Source organism: Sminthopsis crassicaudata, chromosome 3, assembly GCF_048593235.1.
Source record: "Sminthopsis crassicaudata isolate SCR6 chromosome 3, ASM4859323v1, whole genome shotgun sequence".
Classification (NCBI taxonomy): domain Eukaryota; kingdom Metazoa; phylum Chordata; class Mammalia; order Dasyuromorphia; family Dasyuridae; genus Sminthopsis; species Sminthopsis crassicaudata.
In genome coordinates, this window is record NC_133619.1 from 434,566,842 (window position 1) to 434,586,160 (window position 19,319).

The following is a 19,319-nucleotide window of genomic DNA, read 5'->3' on the forward strand; positions in this document are numbered from 1 at the left end:
TAGCTTCTGTTAAGTTAGCTAGTCTTCAACCCTTTCCTCTTCCCTATAATCTTTCTCTTTAAATTTAATATCCCAGAATTTGAGAACTGGAAGGGCCTTTAATGGCTAGCTACTCCATACACACAACATGCTGTGTCTGACAAAGTAGCCATCTCTGCTTGAAGACCTCTAAGTAGGGAAAAACTACTACCTCTCTTTTGAAACTTCTATCCATTTCTCTCCTGATTCTGTTCCTTGCAACCAAACAGAACAAATCATATCCCTCCTACACATGACAAACCTTCAAATACCTGAAGATAGTTGCTATGTCCTTCCTTCTCCCTATCTTCCAGACTAAACTTGGCTCCTTCAGCCATATTCACATAACCTGAATTCAAGGCTCTTCACCATCCCTGTTTTCTTTCCTCTGAAACATTACAGTTCATTAATGTCCTTTTGAACCATGTCATAAGGCTACTAGATGAGATTTAATAAAATCATAGTACAGTGAGTCTATTCCTGAAAGTTAAAACCAAGATTGCATTAGCTTTTTTTTCCATTATAGTTTTTTTTGGCCTACTACACTTCACATTACTGACTCATTGAATTTGTTGTCTCCTAGCTTCCTCCTCCATCTTCTTCAGAACAGCTGTTGTCTAGCCCATGCCTTCCTCATATTATAATTATGAAATTTCATTTTTACCTAAGTACAAAACTTTACATTTATCTCTATTGAATTTTACCTTATTAGATTTAGACCAATGCCATTGCCTGCCATGATCATTTTGGATACTGACTTTCATGTGTTAGCTATCTCTATCAGTTATGCGTCATCTGCATGTTTGATGAATATATCATCAATACTTTTATTCAGGTCAAAATATCTACTGGTGAACAGAACTCAGGGCTTTAAACAATTGTTTTATAGGAACTTTTCCAGTTAGATCGAAGTCCTCCAGGGATGTTACAGTGTTACAGAAAAATTTAAGAATCAGTGCCATTTTATTGATACCATTTATGTAAGTTCTGGTCAATATATATTATTATTAGATCCCCTTTTTTATATAGAGGTAGAACCAAAAGCCTAGAAGTTAGATGCTTCTTGGGAATTCATTTTACGCATATAAAAAGAAAAGTCATTGTTATCTTATGTATTATCTTATATTTAGCATAGCATGATTTTAACATAAAATACTTTTACATAACATCTCTTTTGGCTTTCAAAACAACTCTGTGAAGTAAGGTAAGACAAGTATTATAAACTCCACTTTCAGGTGAAGAAACTGAGGTATTTAGAGATGGAAGTAACTTGTCCCAACTCCCAATGCTAGTTTGTAGTAGACTAGTGAGACTAGCGCAGGTTTCCTGACTCCTAATCCTGTGCCATTTCTGATACCATTTATTCTCCCAGGAGAAAAAGTTCTAAATCTTGTGGGGTTTTGTGATTCTTCTAATCCCTGGACTTAGACATTTTTCTTTTTTTTTTTCTTTACTAACATGTAATCTTCCATTCTTAGATCTTTTGCATCAGAACTCATTTATAAAAATGAGATGTTTAAAGTAAATTAATTCCACTATTCCTTCTAGGGTTGAAATTCTGAATCAATTTATTGAGATATAATTAATAAGAACGGAGAGATGAACTTTTAATCTGTTTCAGTTACATATTTTTCGTTTTCTATAGAGTAGCCAGACACTGTTTTAACTGATAAATTAGAAAAGTGGACATTAAGTATCTCTCTCTTTCCCTCCTCCCATCATAACAAAATAGGATCTTAGTTTGAAATTGGGAAATGAATGAAGTTTAATATGTATATCTTTAGATGGGAATTGTTATGTTCTTTTTATTTATTATATATATCTATATATCTATATATATCTATATGTAGATATATATATATATACACACACACACACACATGCTGTATATGTACATGTATATAAAAAATATAACAATTCCCGTGTGTATGTATGTGTGTGTGTTGACTATAAAGACATAAAGGTGTTTTGGGTATTGCAAAGTGTTATACAAACATAAAGTATATATGCAAGCATGCATATGTGTAATGTATGTATGTATATATTTTCACATATATACTCATACACATAGATAGGTATTGTAAAATTACTGAAATGTCCGTCTTGATCCCTCTGTTACTAATGTATTATTCAATGTCAAGGGAGAAATTACTTCTAATAATAACCAACTCCTTTTTTAAAATCCTTAGACTAAATTAGTACTGAGAATTGTTTACAAACCAAACTCTAATTCTAGTAGTGTTCTCCTTTGACTAATCAGTCAGTCAGCAAGCATTTAATAAGTCTTTACCATATGCCAGGTATTGGGATAGTGCTAACTTTCTAAGTTGTTTTTCTCTTTAAAGGCCACTTAACCCAATATTTCTCCTTATCTTTTATGTGTCCTTTATAACTAGGATCATATTGTAGGATTGTGAACTCTTAGTAAGAAATAATACTGAGAAATAACCAAATACTTCATATTTTTAGTTATTAATACTCATTAAGATTCAAGATTGTAGTAACTAACATTAACTCTTTTCAAGAAGAGAATTATTTGAAAATTCAGCCTTCTTAGCATTAATATTCCCAATATGTTTGATTTATGTTCAAGGAGTCATTTACTAAGTGTAAGAAGAACTCTCTGTTTAATGTAATTCAGCCTTGTTAAAGATTTGCTCTCTTTGGAAAGAGAAACTCAATATAGTAAAAATTGTGATTCCCAATTTGTTAACTTTACTTAAGATCCTCTAGCCAGTTTTATAAATGAAGATGCTGAGACTCAGAGAGACAGAACCTCTTGCCTAGAATCTGAATTGCCATTTCCCAGTTCCAGTCCTCTTTGCTCCTGTGGACATTTGGATAGTGTTTTGTTGATATCAGAAATATAATTGGTGTCAGTAAAAATTTTTTTATTTCCTTAAAACACTAGAGAAAAAAAATGCAGTTTTAAGGCCAATAAGAAAACAGTTTTGTGCAGGACGTAATATAAATCAACTTGAATATTTAGGTATGTAATGCTTTTTTTGATGGAAAATGTAAATTATATTTTATACAGAATATTGATATTATTTGCATCAAGTTTTACATTATTGGGACCAGACATTAGTTACTCAATGAAATCTAACTGCAATATGGTTTAGGTAGGGAATTTCCAACTTTTTTGAAAATGTGAACCATTTTAACATCAAATTTTGTAGATAATTTTTGCATTATTATTAACTATTGATTGTTAAAATATGTGATACAATTTCAGTTTCATAGTTTTTTATTTCATATATCACAAAAATTACATAAATTTGCAAAGTAGTGTGTGTTCAGTCTTCAAATGATTGATTATATTGAGTCACACTGCATATTTTGATAAAACAAAATCAAAATAAAAATGGCAATTTACTTGTATCCTCAGCACTTAGTACCATTCCTTACACATTGTAAGTTCTTAATAAATGTTTATTGACTTGCAGAATTGATGTATACCCTGATTTTTTTTTTGAGCCACCATTGCTCTTAATAATGGTATTGGCTGGAAAGTTGACCAGAAATGGAAGATACCCTTTTCCCCTAAAACCCTTACCTATAATCCTATTTGAGGGTGGTAGAAACAAGAAAATTTAGTATATTAAATACAAGTATAATAGATAGAAAATCAAATAACACACTGCACTCACTATGTATCACTTACACAGTAACGTGTGTGCTGATTTTATTCTTATAGTAACTGGATTTTAGATCATTACCCTATATTTCTGTGAATCAGCAATTTAGATTTAGAAGTTAACCTCAGAAAACAGGCCTAATCAAACTGTGACCTTTTTTTCCCTCCTCAAGGATTTAGAAAGTAATCTCTTTTCTTTTTCTTTTCAAGTTTTCTATAACAGTTAATTTCTTAAGGAACAGTATATGTTGGGAACCACATCAGCATGATTATTAAATAAAATTAAAGGTTAAATATTTTCTGCCTGAGAAATGTTCTTAAAAAGAATGTTAAAACTATCATAAGGAAGAAGGCACGTTAGAGGATCCCACCTGTTGGGACCTTCTTATCCTAGAGCAGTTAAGAAACTTATCTGGTACTATATGGTTAATGGCATAGTGACAAGAGTCAGAACCCTTCATATATCTCCTGATGTCTGACTTAGGATTCTTCTATTATTTTGTCCTCTTTTTCATGTTCTATGAGGAGCTATTAAGTGGGTCAACCTTTTTAATTTGGCCTTCCTCTTAAGAAAAGATATTGCATTAAAGAGTGAGGTTTTCCATATTTTATGAAAATATTTTATGCTCATTTTAGTGAATATTGTGTTTTGAGATTTTTCACTTTAAAATTAAAACTAATATTATTTATCTTTACAGTTTTTGTGCAGGAATCTCCATTGCATGCTGTTATGTATATATTTTGGTGCTAGTTCATTTTCAAAGTAGAGTACAGTGAGATGTCTGATCCAGAACAGTTACACATTTCGGTGATTAAGTAAATACTGTTTAGTTGTTGGTTTTCTTTGCTCTTCATTTTAAACTTGAATGATAATGTTGTAGACCCAATTTGAAATGATGCTAGTACTTTATAAGTAAGTACTTTTATTTAATTAAACCTAATAGTCCATCAACCATTTGATATGCCTACATATGTCTTGAACTGTGCTAGAGATACTTCTGAAAAATGCAAAAGAAAATTATATGTCATACCTCCAAAGGAACATTTAATTATCCTATTGAGAAATTTTAGGAAAGTCAAAATGAAAAGTCATTGAGGGCTATTATTTGCTTTATGAAAAGGTTATTTACTTTACAAAGAATTCACTATAAAAAGATTTTTAAAAACTGAGCATTCTTAGCATAGCCTTTTAAGAACATTACTATTAAGTAATGTATGTGCACACATACCTGAGAATAACTGAATCTATATATTTATGTCTGTCTGTCTATCTATTGGTATGTATATATTTACTATTGATGAAAAAACTACTCTTTGAAGGTAATAGATTAGGACTTGGGTGAGATTTTGTTTTCTTCATGTTGGAAGGGTTGTCAGATGCATATGACAACCACTTTGGGTTGTTCAGTTCCCTCACTTTTACAGATGAGGAGCCTGAGGCCCAGAGAGGGACCAAGACTGCCCAGGCTGTAAGTAAAAGAGATGGAGCTTGAACCCAAGCCCCTTTCCTGCCCAATACAAGGGTCTTTCAGTCACTATACTGTTGCTTCAGGAATATGTGGTCTCCTAGCTGATGGATTAACTTCCTTTCTGACAAGTGGTCATCTGTTTATTACATAGAGGTAGTTATAACATTTTAAATTGTTAGTAGTCTTTAGTGAAATACACAAATGATAGAAGTAAGTTTGCTTTTCATAATTTTATCTCATCAGTATTGGGATAACAGAATGGAAAATGGTCATGAGAACTGAAAATGGGAGACAAAAGAATGAGGCTTGATAGATTATAGCTTTTTTTTTTTTTTAAATCTTTGTCTCCTTATCTTCTTTTTCTTCCAGAGTTTTACTTAGAATCAGATCATTAGAAACCATAGTTGTGTAATTTGTACAGTGGACACACTATAAATATAACAAATGAGTAATATACCTTATGTTTGTCACCCATTGGTGATTTCCTCAGTATTAAAGCCACATTAATTCTCTTTTGATCTTATCCCATTATAAACAATCTCATTACCAAGAAACTAAAAAGCTTCAGTCAATGGCCCACTATTACAGTCTGGTACAACAGAGAATTTGAACAAACTCTAGGTTTCACTATATTCTTGGGTAACACACAATAAAGATTTTGTGTTTGGATAGTTCACAGAGATGGATTTCATCATCCTAAAAACAAACATTAAAATTCTTTACTTGTCAGCGCTGCACCCAGATTACTGTGTATGTGTGTGGTGTAGGTATTCCATTCAGGCATTAGGATATTGGTCAACTGGAAAAATAACTTTTCTATTATAAAATTTTAGAGCTAAATGAGATAATCTAGTTTGATGATCTCAAAAAAGTACCATGTTTGTTTCTAAGATCACTAATCTATTTGTGCTGTTATCTAAATATTCATATTTTTCCACAAAAAAATTATATTTTTCATTAGGGCAAAGGTCTTCATGCCATGTCTTGGAGTAGCTATAAACAATCTAGTGTTGCCATGATCTATGACATGATTAATTTTGGTTATCTACAGGGCTGACTTTAGACCTTGAGTCTACTGCATTCTTAGTCTAGCATATTTACCATTAGCCCAAACTGCATCTTTAATTTTTTTTTTAATCTGGTAAGGAAAGTGTCAACTCACGTTGTCATCTGTTCTCCCCTTTATGTAGTCCTAATGAGTTAACTTGGGGCCCTCAGAGGCCCAGTGAAAGAGGTGGAGATACACAGGGTCTCAGTAGAGAAAGACAGTCTTGTGCAAGTCACTTCACATGTGTGGAGAATAGATTAGGTGATCCAAAGACCCTCCTAACTTCAGTTATCTGACTCTCACCAAATCAGTGGCCTGTGATTAGGATTGCTGAGAGGCAGCAACACTGGCACTGTGGTATCATGGTCAGTATCAATGCAACTCACAGTCAGTGGTAAACTGATACAGAGTCCGTGTCTTAAGAAGTTCTTGGCACGTGCCCAGTAGGGCCCAGAGAGCTTGGTTCTGTGAGCATGTATAGTGACATTTATTAGATTCTTTAAGGTTTAAAAAGCCTGTTTGTGTGTTAACTCACCTAATTCTCACAACAATCCTGTGAAGTAAGGTAAATGCTGTTATTTTCCCCATATTGTTGTTCAGTGGTTTCAGTAGTATCTGACTCTTTGTGACCCCATTTGGGGTTTTCTTGGCAGAGATACTACAGTAGTTTATCATTTCCTTCTCCAGATCATTTTACAGAGGAAGAAATTGAGGCAAACAGGGTTAATTAAGTTAGTTGCTCAGGGTCACATAGTAAGTGCCTGAGATCAGATGTCTTTCTAACTCCAGGCCTGACACTATCCACTGTATCCATCTAACAGCCCAACAGTTAAGCAGTTAAGTGATTTGCTTAGAGACACACATCTAGTAATTATCAGATGCTGGATTTGAACTCAGATCTTAATGATTCCATGTCCAGCACTCTGACCCATCAAACTACCTGCCGGCTATTTGTTATTAGTTGGATGGCTGACAGCCAAGTCATACTATAGCTTTTCATTAGTGGTGATGGATTTAACCAGGAAATATGATCTACTTAATAGGTTGGTAATTACCTTTATAGAGAGAAGGTAATTCAAAATTGTCCTTTTCAAGAATGAGAAAGTAGTTTGCTTTCATTGAGCTAAGATCTTACTAGGTAATCACAACCCATCCACCCCCACATACATCTTTTTCATCATGAGTAGTGACAGGAGTACTTTGTTCAAATACAGAAACCTTTTTTAGAATGCTAGGTGTATAACCTTCAAAGCATAAATAAGAATGATATACTTGTAGCAAATGGCACTAATCCACTGTTTCAAAAATGAGCTGCCAACTACAATTACTTTTCTGGTCAGGATACATATTTTCATCCTGAAAATGATTTGTGTTGGATGTTTGGATCACTGTCTAGTTATAACTTTAGCTTTGTATTGTGCTGCAGTAATTTACTATACAGCATGTGTTATAAATTGACAGTCATATTTCATAGATCATTGAGTCATTATTAGGGAAATGTCTTTGTAAACTTAGGAAGCAGCATGTGAAAATACCTGTATATAATAAATGTCAAGTTAAATACAGCTAGAGTGCTTTATAACTAAAGAACAGAGTAATTACCCATCTCAAGAAAGAAAAGGGTAGATTGGGAAAATTATATTTCAGTTTACAAATAGTTACTGATTTGGTTTAAAAATTACTTTGAATTTATGATCCTATAGAATCTCAGGTTTTGTTGTTGTTAACCCATGTGGGGAAAATTATAAAAACAAAGGAAAAATTGAATAAGCCATCATTGTCTGCAAAGTTTTCTTTCTCCTGAGATTATTGCCATGTTGGTTACACACTTTTTGAAAATAGCTTTATCATTAGCTTGCAACAGATATACAATGGAAAGAACATTTGGCCTAAGATTAAGAAGTTAATAGAGACCTAAAGTTCTTCCACCTCTGACATTCTTTCATTCTCTAAGATTCCATGTGTAATTTATTATTTTAGGCCATGGAGGAAATATAAAATAAATAAATAAATAAATAATGCTGAAACATAGTCATGGAGGATTATAAGGTTCTCAGAAATATCTAGTCCAACCCCATCTTTGACAAATGAACCCTGGATACACAAATTGTAAATGCCAGAGTCAGGATTTGAATTTTGGCCCTCTTCAATGTCAAATTCCACTTTACCATGCTCCCTTTTGTCTCTCAAGAAACTTACTCTAGAAGGTTTTTCCCTTGTGATTATATTAATTTTTGAAATCATTATCACTTTTTAAATAATCTCCTATTGCATCTGTATAGAGGACTTTTCAAAACAAAACAAATTGAGCCAAAATATCTCTGTAATTTTACCCTTTGATTAATATAATAATTTTGTTTTATTTGCCAAAAAGTCTTCAGTATGTGAGAAGGCTTTAATAGTGCTCACATACTTATTCCTTTTTGTTAATTTAATTTAGGATATAAGTGTTTTTGGAAGCCAAAGAATTATTTATTTAAATATAAGTCATTTTCTCTCTTTACCCTCCTCCATTTTCCCCTCTATTTCTGATCATTTTCTAGTGTGTTTATTTGTATGTGTATTATATGTATGTCTTATAAATATGTATATAATTTACAGAAATTGTTTGTTTCTTGATGCCATGTTTGTCCTGTTATTAAAAATTTAAGGTTAAATTATGGAGGGAGTAGAGGAAGAACTTATCAATGGCCTCCTAAAAAAAAGCTTTCACAAGAGTTAAAAGTAAGGTTATATGACTCAACTCAACACTTTATTCATATAAATCTTTGAAAGGAATAGGAAATAAAAAGATTTTTAAAAATCAGCCAGTTGAAAGTAATTCAATAACTGGTATAGTTACATCCTGTATAGTAATTAAGTGTAGTTTTAAATAGCGATCACTCCAGGTAATGTTTTGCAAAGCCAATTGGCCAAGAAGGCATGAAACAGAAGGACAAAACCCATGAAATTGGTTTTTAAGGACCTGCCTAACTTATAATTTTAGAGGAAATTAAGTCTATTTATTTTTAATTATCAATTATTTTTGTTCCATAACTTTACATACAATTTTGGGAAAAGACATATTGTTATCATCACTTTTTCAAATGGCCCCTTTGTCATATCAAAAGGAATATGACACAAATTGTATAAAATACAGTTTGGGAAACACTGCCCCAGGGAGGAAAAAAAAAAGGCTTAAAAATAAAATGCATTAGTAACTCTTGAGAAAAATGTCAGTTTGGAATCAGATATAAACTGAGGTTCCTAAGTGTTACACTGCAGAAATGGAGAGGGCAGTTTGCCATGTACCCTTGAGTAGACTAAGCTTTTGAGTTGTACTCCTTGCCTCAGGTCTCTACTTCATCCTCTTAAGCTCAGGTCTTCATCTTTCAATTTCCCTCTTCTCCACTCCCCAAACCTCATGGTATCTTGTTACCTCCTGGATCAAATATAGTCCATTGACTTTTAAAGGTCATCATAACCTAGCCTTTTAACCTTCCTCGTCTTCTTATATACCCCTCCTCTTTATACATTCTACTTCTACTAGTCTGCTTGTTGTTCCTCAGTCTTCACAACAGACTTCCTTATGTTCTCTCTCCCAGCATCTTAACTCTTAGAATCCCTAGCTTCTGTTAATACTCTCCTTCTTCACCAGATGGAAATGTTCAGTAAATAAATATTTTTTTTCTACTGTGTGTGCTTTGTCTCCCACAAAGCTGAGCTAAAGACTTCAAAAGTAAGAATGATTTGATTACAGTGAAAAATGCCCAAAAGTAGTTTTGTTGGATAGCTCTTATGAACTTAAATATGTTTGTTTCTTCCTTCTCCTCCCCTCCGTTGTAGTTTATAATACTTTGTGAAATACAGTATCCTCAAAAGTGGTCAATTTGAGAGATTAGGTAGTGCAGGTCATCTTTGCATTCAATCCCTTCTCTCTACTTACTAATAGTTAACCACCTTAAGTCGTTTCATCACCTCTCACTTAGTTGCTGTTAATAGCTCCTTTATTGGCCTCTTCACCAGTCAATCAAACATTTATTATAATGCTAGATCTAGTGCTAACTTGTAACAAAAATAAAATACTCTCTGCCCTCTATGGGGGAATTAAATGTACATATATAAATAGATACAAAATAGATATAAAATAATTAAGTGGAATTTGGGAGATACCAGCTCTACTATGTGGGGTGAGTCAGGCCTCATGTAGGAGGTACACTGACTTTTGAAAGATTCAAGAGGCAAAAGTGAGGTAAGGTAGCTTAGGTAGTCCAAGTAGATAGAATACCAGGCTTGGAGAGTCAGTAAGACTCATCTTTCTGAGTTCAAATTTGACCTCAGACATTAGATTTGTGACCCTGGACAAGTGACTTAACCTTGTTTGCCTGTTTTCTTATCTGTCAAATGAGCTAGAAAAGGAAATGTTAAACCACTTCCCATATGGGATCATGAAGAGTCAGACTTGAGTGAATAAGGATGAGGTAGAAAAGTATTTTCAAGCATGAGAAAAAGCTTGGATTTTCAAAGGGAAATAGAAGGCTTTCCTCATTTTTGGAGTCAGAAGAGCAGTGAAGTCCTTCCTGATGTAAAAACAAAACACCAAATGAAACCTGTTTGTAATTCATTTTAAAATTATTTTTCATGGGATTAACTCATAAAAAAGTTTAATTAGACTCCCTACTTTAATTCTCTTCCTTCCATCTTTTAGAACCATCTGCCTTGAACCTGTCCACAGTAAAGTGGGGACAGGGGAATTAAAAGGCATGCAAAGGACATGTGTAATGGGCATTTATGTATTCAGGGCCTTTCTCTATCTTTGTTTATCCTATTGCAAAGATGTTTGTTTAAAAGCAGTTAAGAGTTAATTGTCCATCTTCACAACACAAGCAGTTTCCTCATAAAATGTGTAACAGATTACACAGATGGCAAGTGCTGATATATAAAATTTAAATGAATATTTCCAATGGAGCCAGATGGAGGTTTAACATGAATTGTTGAACATTTATGCTTATCTTATTTAAATTATCTTCTTTTGTCTAAACCAAACTAGCAATGTGATTTGGAACAGTTCTGTAACAACATACCACCAAAAGAACAAAAAAAAAAAAAAAAAAAAAAAATCAGGACTGAATGCCAGACAACATTTACTCCATATGCCATCTGAAAAGAAAGGAGTCCTAAGCTTGATTGTACTTAACATGTCCATCATTGATTTTCCAAATCAAGGAAATATATATTAGAATTCTTAGAAAACTCTCTTCATTCTTTTCTGTCTTCAAAACTTAGTTAACATAGTATTTGATATCCATTTATCTTCCTGATTCCATAGAATACATTCCTGAAATCTCCTGATACTGTGAACAAGCAAAATAAAAAGCTTGACTACTTCATTTTCACAAATTTATATACTGATGGTAGGGTGGTTTTAGTTCTTCCTTGGGAAGTCCCCTCCCTAACCTCTAGTTAGCTTGAGTGTTTTGCAGTGATTATTTCCTCCTGGATGATGCAAGAATTTTTAAAAGAGCTTAGTCATGTTCTCAGCCCACACTGCCTCTTGCAGGAAACACTTCCTATTCAGAAGAGCATCAAATCTAGTAGCTGATGTATGAGAGAGTATTTAAGTACATAAAACAAAATGTGGAAATAAGTTTAAGAAACACTTAAAGGGGGAGCATCAAAAGAAAATATCTTTCTCATATTGTATAGGAGATTTTTTTTTTTTAAGTATGGATTAGATTAAAGGGCTTCCATACAATTCTGACATTTATTAAAACTGGAGTCCTGGAATCCAGGTTTTCTTGTAGTGATTTTCCAAAATACGCAGAGCATTTTAAATCTATAAGTATCATTCCTATTTTTTACATTGAGAGACACTAAAGTATGATGAGATTTTGAGTGTTTACATTCATTCCTTTGATTCTTTCTGTGATGGCACATAGTGATTCTTAAGACATGGAATGTCTCCTTAATCAAAATTAACAATGGTAGGATTTCTACTTCTAGAATAAGTAAGGTTGATTAACCAGTGGTAGACTTGGAACTAAAGCAGGTCTCTTGACATTTAGTCCAGTACAGTGTACTGTGTTAGGAACCTTATTACTTCAGAAAAACTAAATTTGGGGTTTGGAAGGTACAATGATAACAAAACCCCAGCTGTTTAGAATGTGAAAATAGAAGTCTTTCTCTTATCTTTTAGAAATCTTCTTTTCTCCCCTTTCTCTTACTTTCTTCTCTTATCAATTGCCTTTCTTGTTCCATCTCCACACCCATGAATATATACACACAGAGTACATATATGGGAGAGATGATGTTTATGCCCTTAGATATATTTTATATCAAGAATAGATTAACTGTGAAATTATATTAACCTGTAATTCTAAATTCAACAAATTCTAAAGCTGGGAGATTTGGTTTTTTTAACTGTATCAGATTTTAAATGCTTACCTATATATTATAAAAGTCAAGTCTGGGATTGTATTGATGCCAGAAATTGCTCTTAATATGGATAGGATTTATTTCAATACAATTTAAGACCGTGTGGAGCTGGATATGTGTTCCCATCATCCAACAAGCTGGGATGCCTGTAGGTTTGGTGGCTTGGCTCCACTTCTGAAACTAAAAATAGCTTTACTGCTTGCTGAAATAATAGTTAATTTTAGCCTTGAAAAGATTGGGAATGGGCCTGGGATTGAACACAGTTATTAAGGCAGTTAAGCAAAATCAAAAGTTGGTGAACTTGGTCATCAGTCCTTATTTACTTTACTTCTCCTGGTGTTTCCATACCCTAAAAAAAGTGAATTCTTCATGCTCTTACTTTTTCCACACTACCCCTTCACCCTCTCTACACTGAATCAAAGCTGTTTAGCTGTCAATGCATTAACCTCAGAAAGTTAATAGGAAAGTGTCTGATTCATATTATTATTATACAGATATAGTACTTTGATTTGCAAAATGCTTTACTTTATCTCAGTTGATTCTGAGACAAACTTATGAGGTAGGGTTTTTTATTATCTCCATTTTAGATGGTAGAACTGAGGCTCAGTGTCTTGTCCAGCATCATATAGCTAATAAATGATTGGGGAAAGATTTGTATCTTCCTGACTCTAAGTTATTCATCATGCTACGTAGCAGCATGAAGCTATTTTTGAATGAGAAATCTTATTAGTATTACTTAAATCAACATGTAAGCCACAAGTTATTTTAGCACAGAATTCCAGACTTGAACATTATTTGATCCCGAAGTTGAATCAAATGCTTTTTTTTCATTATCTCTGTACTCATGATTCTCAAGTCTATATATATCTAGCCCTGATCTCACTTGCAAATGCTCATCCTATATGTTTAGTTGCTTCTGTCACTTCAAACTCAGCATATGTAAAACTGAATTTAGCACCCTTTCCCTACCTCTGAAAGAACAATAAAATACACATTACTTTCCCAAACTTCTTACTTCTATAATGTTATTATTTTGCGAATCACTGGATTTTGAAATCTTAAGAGTGTTCTTCAACTCGTGTCCAACCACTTACCAAGGCAGTTGATATTTATTTGCATTTGTCTACTTTATCCATAATTACTTCCACGATCTAATTCAGACCCCAAAGTGAGTGATTTATTTATCCAACAAATATTTATTAAGTACTAAATGGGGCAGCTAGGTGGCAGAGTGAGTATAGCACACTGAACCTGGAGTTAGAAAGACTCATCAAATGTGGCCTCAGACTCTCATTAGCTATGTAACCCTGGGGAAGTCTCTTAATCCTGTTTGGTTCAGTTTCCTCATCTATAAAATGAATTGGAGAAGAAATGACAAACCATTCTACTGTCTTTGCCAAGAAAACCCCAAATAGGGTCACAAAGAGTTGGACAAAGGGGGAAGGGGGAACAGTGAACTACAACAGCAGGTGCAAGGCATTGTTGGATCATAAATTTAAAAAAAACAAAACCACCACCACCACCACCAAGTTAAGGCCATAGCCTCAAAGAGTTCAGTCTTTTTTCCCTTTACATTGTATGTAGTACTGGATTTTGGTGTGGTGAGTTTTATTTTGTTTTTGAACATACTGTAAAACAGAGCAAATTATTTTTTCATGTGTAGGACTTATCCTCATCTAGACTATAAATTGATTGATGGTGAGAACAGGAATTCCTCTTAAACTTATTTACATTTCAGTGCTTCATATTGCCTGTGCATTTAATTGTTGAATAATTACTCTTCATTTTGAGACTTTTCAAAAAGCTTGCTGCCTAATTAAATTTTTGCTTAGAAGAATACTATTAAAAATAGTCACATTCTCTAAGCATGAACTGTCATTTAAGAGGAAAAATTCAGAAAGGTGAAATCATTGTTGGCTTCTATACTTATTGTAAGCAATTCACATATGAATAATGAATTGACTTTATCTTGCCTTTAGTAAGTATTTTAAATGTACCTGTTCTAAGCAAAATTAATTTAAAATTCAAGTAGTCATATAGTATCCTTTGTAAATGTTAAATATTCTGTAAGTGTGTACATATGTATATACATACATGTATGTATAAACACAAACATGTTTATAGAAGGCAACATTTTCATATTCCACAAAGTGTGCTTAAAGCTAAGAAGGAAGCTGCATCTAGGAATCCTCTTGACCTGGACTTCCTTTTCTTTTTTTATTATAGGATATGAATTTGATTGATATCCTCTGGAGACAAGATATAGATCTTGGGGCAGGGCGTGAAGTGTTTGATTTCAGTCAAAGACGAAAAGAGCATGAGCTGGAAAAACAAAAGAAACTTGAAAAGGAAAGACAAGAACAACTCCAGAAGGAACAAGAGAAGGCCTTTCTGGCCCAACTGCAGCTAGACGAAGAAACAGGTGAATTTCTCCCAATTCAGCCAGCCCAACCCGTTGAGCCTAGCACTTCTGCCAACTACTCCCAGGTAAGTAATCTGTTTCTTTGTGAAGTAACTTTTAAATATGATGTAAAGAAATATCAGTTACTTTGGGAATAGAGAGTCACTAGGCACATAGTAAGTGTTCAGTAAATATCTTTTGGTTAATGTTATCAACACTCTCCCCCCATTTACTTCTGTTTCTTTCATATAGGTTGCTGACATCCCCAAAGCAGATGGTCTTTTTTTTGACGACTGCATGCAGCTTTTGGCAGAAACATTCCCTTTTGTAGAAGATGATGAGGTAAAACTTTAGGCTAATATACAACAAAAATTCTAGAACTCATACAATCAGTTCTATATACATGAGTATGTGTTCTTACTGCACTTTTCTTTAAGTATCTTTTATTTTACATCATCATGCTTTTTCCCATTATCCCTCCTCCTCTCCCTCCTAATAGAGCTGTTTCTTATAACAAATCATCGTTTAGATTCCACCCCACCCTACAAAAATAGGAAAAGAGAAAAAAATCAGCATAACCCATCAATACACTGAAACACTGTGAAAATATGTGGCATGTGCAATACTCGTAGACATCCCATTTTCACATAGGAGTAGATTGGGGATGTCCTTTCATCCTTCTTCCTCCAAGTGTTACTGGTTCTTTAGAATTTTGTTAGATTTACTTTTGATTTTTTGGTGTGTGTGGTTGTTCTTTATTTATTCCATTATTTATATTTATTTATTTATTATTTATATTTATTTATTATATTTATTCCATTATTGTAGTTACTCTGTATATTGTTTTCTTGGCTTCACTTCACATAGATTTTTCCAAGCTTCTCTGTCTTCGTCACATATATTGTTCTTTACAGCAGTCATATTCTATCACATTCATGGATAATAGTTTGTTTAGGCAGAATGGCTGTTCTACTTTGATGGTTATCTACTTTGTCTTTAGTCATTTGCTATCACATAAATGGTCTTTATTTGAAAATTAAAAAAACTTTTGGGAAGAAATTCTGTGCAGAAAAAGCATATTGTTGAGGTGTGCACAAAACATTTTCTTTGTAGCCATTGTTATTGACTTTTTAATAAAATAATTCAGCCAAATTAAAAAAAACTATCTGAGTCATATTGTTACTCTTAACATGTTAAAATAGTCATGGAATAGTTCTATAAAAATAAATAGTCATGGAATAGTTCTATAAAAATAAAACCTACATGAGTAGGCCAGTATCTGACTTGGTACATGATTAAGTATAGAGTACTATGGCTAATAACTCATGCACCTGCATAAAGATATTTGCAAGAGAAATATATAATAGTCCTTGCTTGAAGTTTATCTTATAATGAAAAATATAGTAAACGGGAGGGTTCTAGGGCCAATTAAGTCAGAAACAACAAATTTGTATCCCTCACAGAAAAGAAATTAGAAACAGATATGGAGTAGATTGGAGAAGGGAGACACAGGAATTTAAAGTTATAATCATACCTTGAGGCAGTAAGAGTTTCCTTAAAGAACTTTGATTTTATGTATTATTGGTAAGAACTTCATATTTTAAATAAATTATTTGTCAATTTTAGGTTTCTTCAGCTACATTTCAGTCACTTGTTCCGGATCACATTGACAGCAATCCAGTTTTTGTTACTTCCAGTCAAGCTCAACTCCCTGGATCAACTGTCCTTCAGTCAATAGAGGACAGCAGTATGCAAGATATAGAGCAGGTGTGGGAGGAGCTGTTGTCCATTCCAGAGTTGCAGGTAACCAAAAGGCTTGGTTTTATGAAGTCTTCATAGCTCATACTAACATAACTCATATTAATATACGGAAGAGCTAATTATTGTGAGTAATAGCTCTCTAGGAAAAAAGAAAAGGAAATAAGCATTTGCATAGGCCCTACTATGCTAGGTTCTGTAATGAGCACTATACAGATATCTCATTCCTCATCTCCTTTCATCTTCACAACCCTGGGAAGTAAGTAGCCTATTATGCCATTTATGATCCCATTTTGCAGTTGAGGAAACTGAGGCAGACAGAGGTTAAATAACTAGTAAGTGAGGTTGGCTTTGACCTTAGGTCTTTCTGCCTCCAGGCCCAATGCTCAGGATATCCTCTGTGTCACCTCAGTGTCTTGGAGAACAGGCCTCCCAGTCAGGAAAATTTGGATTCAGGTGCCATCGATGACACATACTGATTTTGTGACATTGGCAAGTCACTTGATCCCACATTACCCCATGCAACTCTCTTAAGACCATACAGGATAGAGTGGTTTTTAATCTATATTGATAAAGCAAATGCCCTCCTTCAGTAAAATAACAGGTCCTGTTCCATTTAATATCTAAACACAAGATTATAATGCATCACTATGATGATTAGGACAGCTGGCAAACATTCTGTGATCTAGAAATTCTGAAAATTGTGTGGTTATGCTTAGAAAATGCAAATCATTTATGAATGTCTGCTTGAAATTAGACTATACTTTAGTATGTAGATGACCACTTAATTTCTATGTCTATATAAAATAATTAGATGATTATAAAGTCTCTTTCAGCTCATATAAGTTATATAATTCTCTAAGAACAACTTGAAGACTTTGGCAGGTGTGTGCATATGCATGCTTACATACATGCCCACCACCTAAAACCAACTTCAGATATGGATGTCATCTACCATTAATGAACATATTTGGCGTTGTTTACATAAAATCTTATTTTAACATTTCTTCATGCAGTGTCTTAACATTCAAAATGACAAGCTGACTGAGGCTACTATAGTTCCTAGTCCTGAAGTTAAACCAACAGAAATTGAAAACAGTTACAATTTCTACACTTCACTCTCAACAATGGAAAAAGAAGTACCTTCCTGCAGTCCAGGTTTCCTCCATGCATTTGAGGACTCCTTTGGCAACATGCTCCCTGCTGAAGATCCTATCCAATTGAGAATGAACTCTTTAAATTCAAATACTGATTTTTGTGAGGAATTTTATTCAACTTTCATAGCAGAAACAAATATAAACAACAGTATGCCTTCCCCCACCCACATCAGCCAGTCCCTCTCGGAACTTTTAAATGAGCCTATTGATATTTCTGACCTTTCACTTTGTAAGGCTTTTAACAGCAACCATCCTGAAAACATACCAGAATGTAATGATTCTGACTCGGGTATTTCTTTGAACACAAGCTCCAACATGGCATCTCCAGAACACTCAGTAGAGTCTTCCATCTATGGAGACACGCCACTTGGCCTCAGTGATTCTGAAATGGAAGATGTTGACAATGTTCCTGGAAGCATTCACCAGAGCAGCACCAGGACACAACCAGTGCCATTTCAAGAGGACGTGACCTATCCAATGTCTCCTGCTCAGGCACCGACCATTCCAGTGCCTGATATGCTGCAGAGTGTAAATACACCAAAGAAAGAATTGCCTATCAGTCCTGGTCACCAGAAAACCCCATTCACAAAAGACAAGCATTCAAGCCGCCTCGAATCCCATTTCACAAGAGATGAGATGAGAGCAAAAGCTCTTCATATCCCTTTCCCTGTAGAAAAAATTATTAATCTTCCTGTGGATGACTTCAATGAAATGATGTCAAAAGAGCAATTTAACGAGGCTCAGCTCGCACTTATTCGAGATATACGAAGAAGGGGCAAAAATAAGGTGGCTGCTCAGAACTGCCGGAAAAGAAAACTGGAAAATATAGTGGAACTGGAACAAGATTTGGATCACTTAAAAGATGAAAAGGAAAAACTGCTCAAAGAAAAAGGGGAAAATGACAAAAGCCTTCATCTACTGAAAAAACAGCTTAGCACCTTATATCTTGAGGTCTTTAGCATGCTACGAGATGAAAATGGAGAGCCCTATTCCCCTAGTGAGTATTCCCTGCAGCAGACAAGGGATGGAAATGTATTCCTTGTTCCCAAGAGCAAGAAACCTGACATTAAGAGAAATTAGAATTGGGAGGATTTGCCCTTTACTGAGGTAGTGTTTTTGTACTGTTTTACTAAAAGCTCCTACTGTGATGTGAAATGCATAATTAAATGATGTTTTATAAAAAAAAAAAAAATCTATGCAAGTATATATCCAAAATAGTATAGAAATTGCATACAATGTAAAAGCATTAAAATACACACACACACATACACACACACACACACATATATACATACATATATCTATGTGTATGCAGAATTTATAATCTCACTTTTAACAACAAATATTTCTTGCACCATTTGGGCTAGTTTCTGTATACATGTAAATAGTGCAAACTTCTTATTTATACTGTTCCTAT

The 19,319-nt window shown here is 33.9% G+C and overlaps 1 protein-coding gene across 3 annotated transcripts in view; it reads left to right on the top strand.

The window, feature by feature from the left end:
• The window catches only part of NFE2L2 (NFE2 like bZIP transcription factor 2), a 33,482-nt gene extending 14,388 nt beyond the window's left edge, over positions 1–19,094 (top strand). For all 3 annotated transcript variants that reach the window (XM_074303021.1, XM_074303024.1, XM_074303022.1), the window contains exons 2-5: positions 14,813–15,073; positions 15,240–15,329; positions 16,614–16,790; positions 17,762–19,094. In XM_074303021.1, the coding sequence (XP_074159122.1) occupies positions 14,813–15,073; positions 15,240–15,329; positions 16,614–16,790; positions 17,762–18,982 (1,749 nt within the window). In that variant the 3' untranslated portion in view covers positions 18,983–19,094. The remainder of the gene's footprint in view (positions 1–14,812; positions 15,074–15,239; positions 15,330–16,613; positions 16,791–17,761) is intronic.
• The last annotated feature ends 225 nt before the right edge of the window (positions 19,095–19,319 follow it).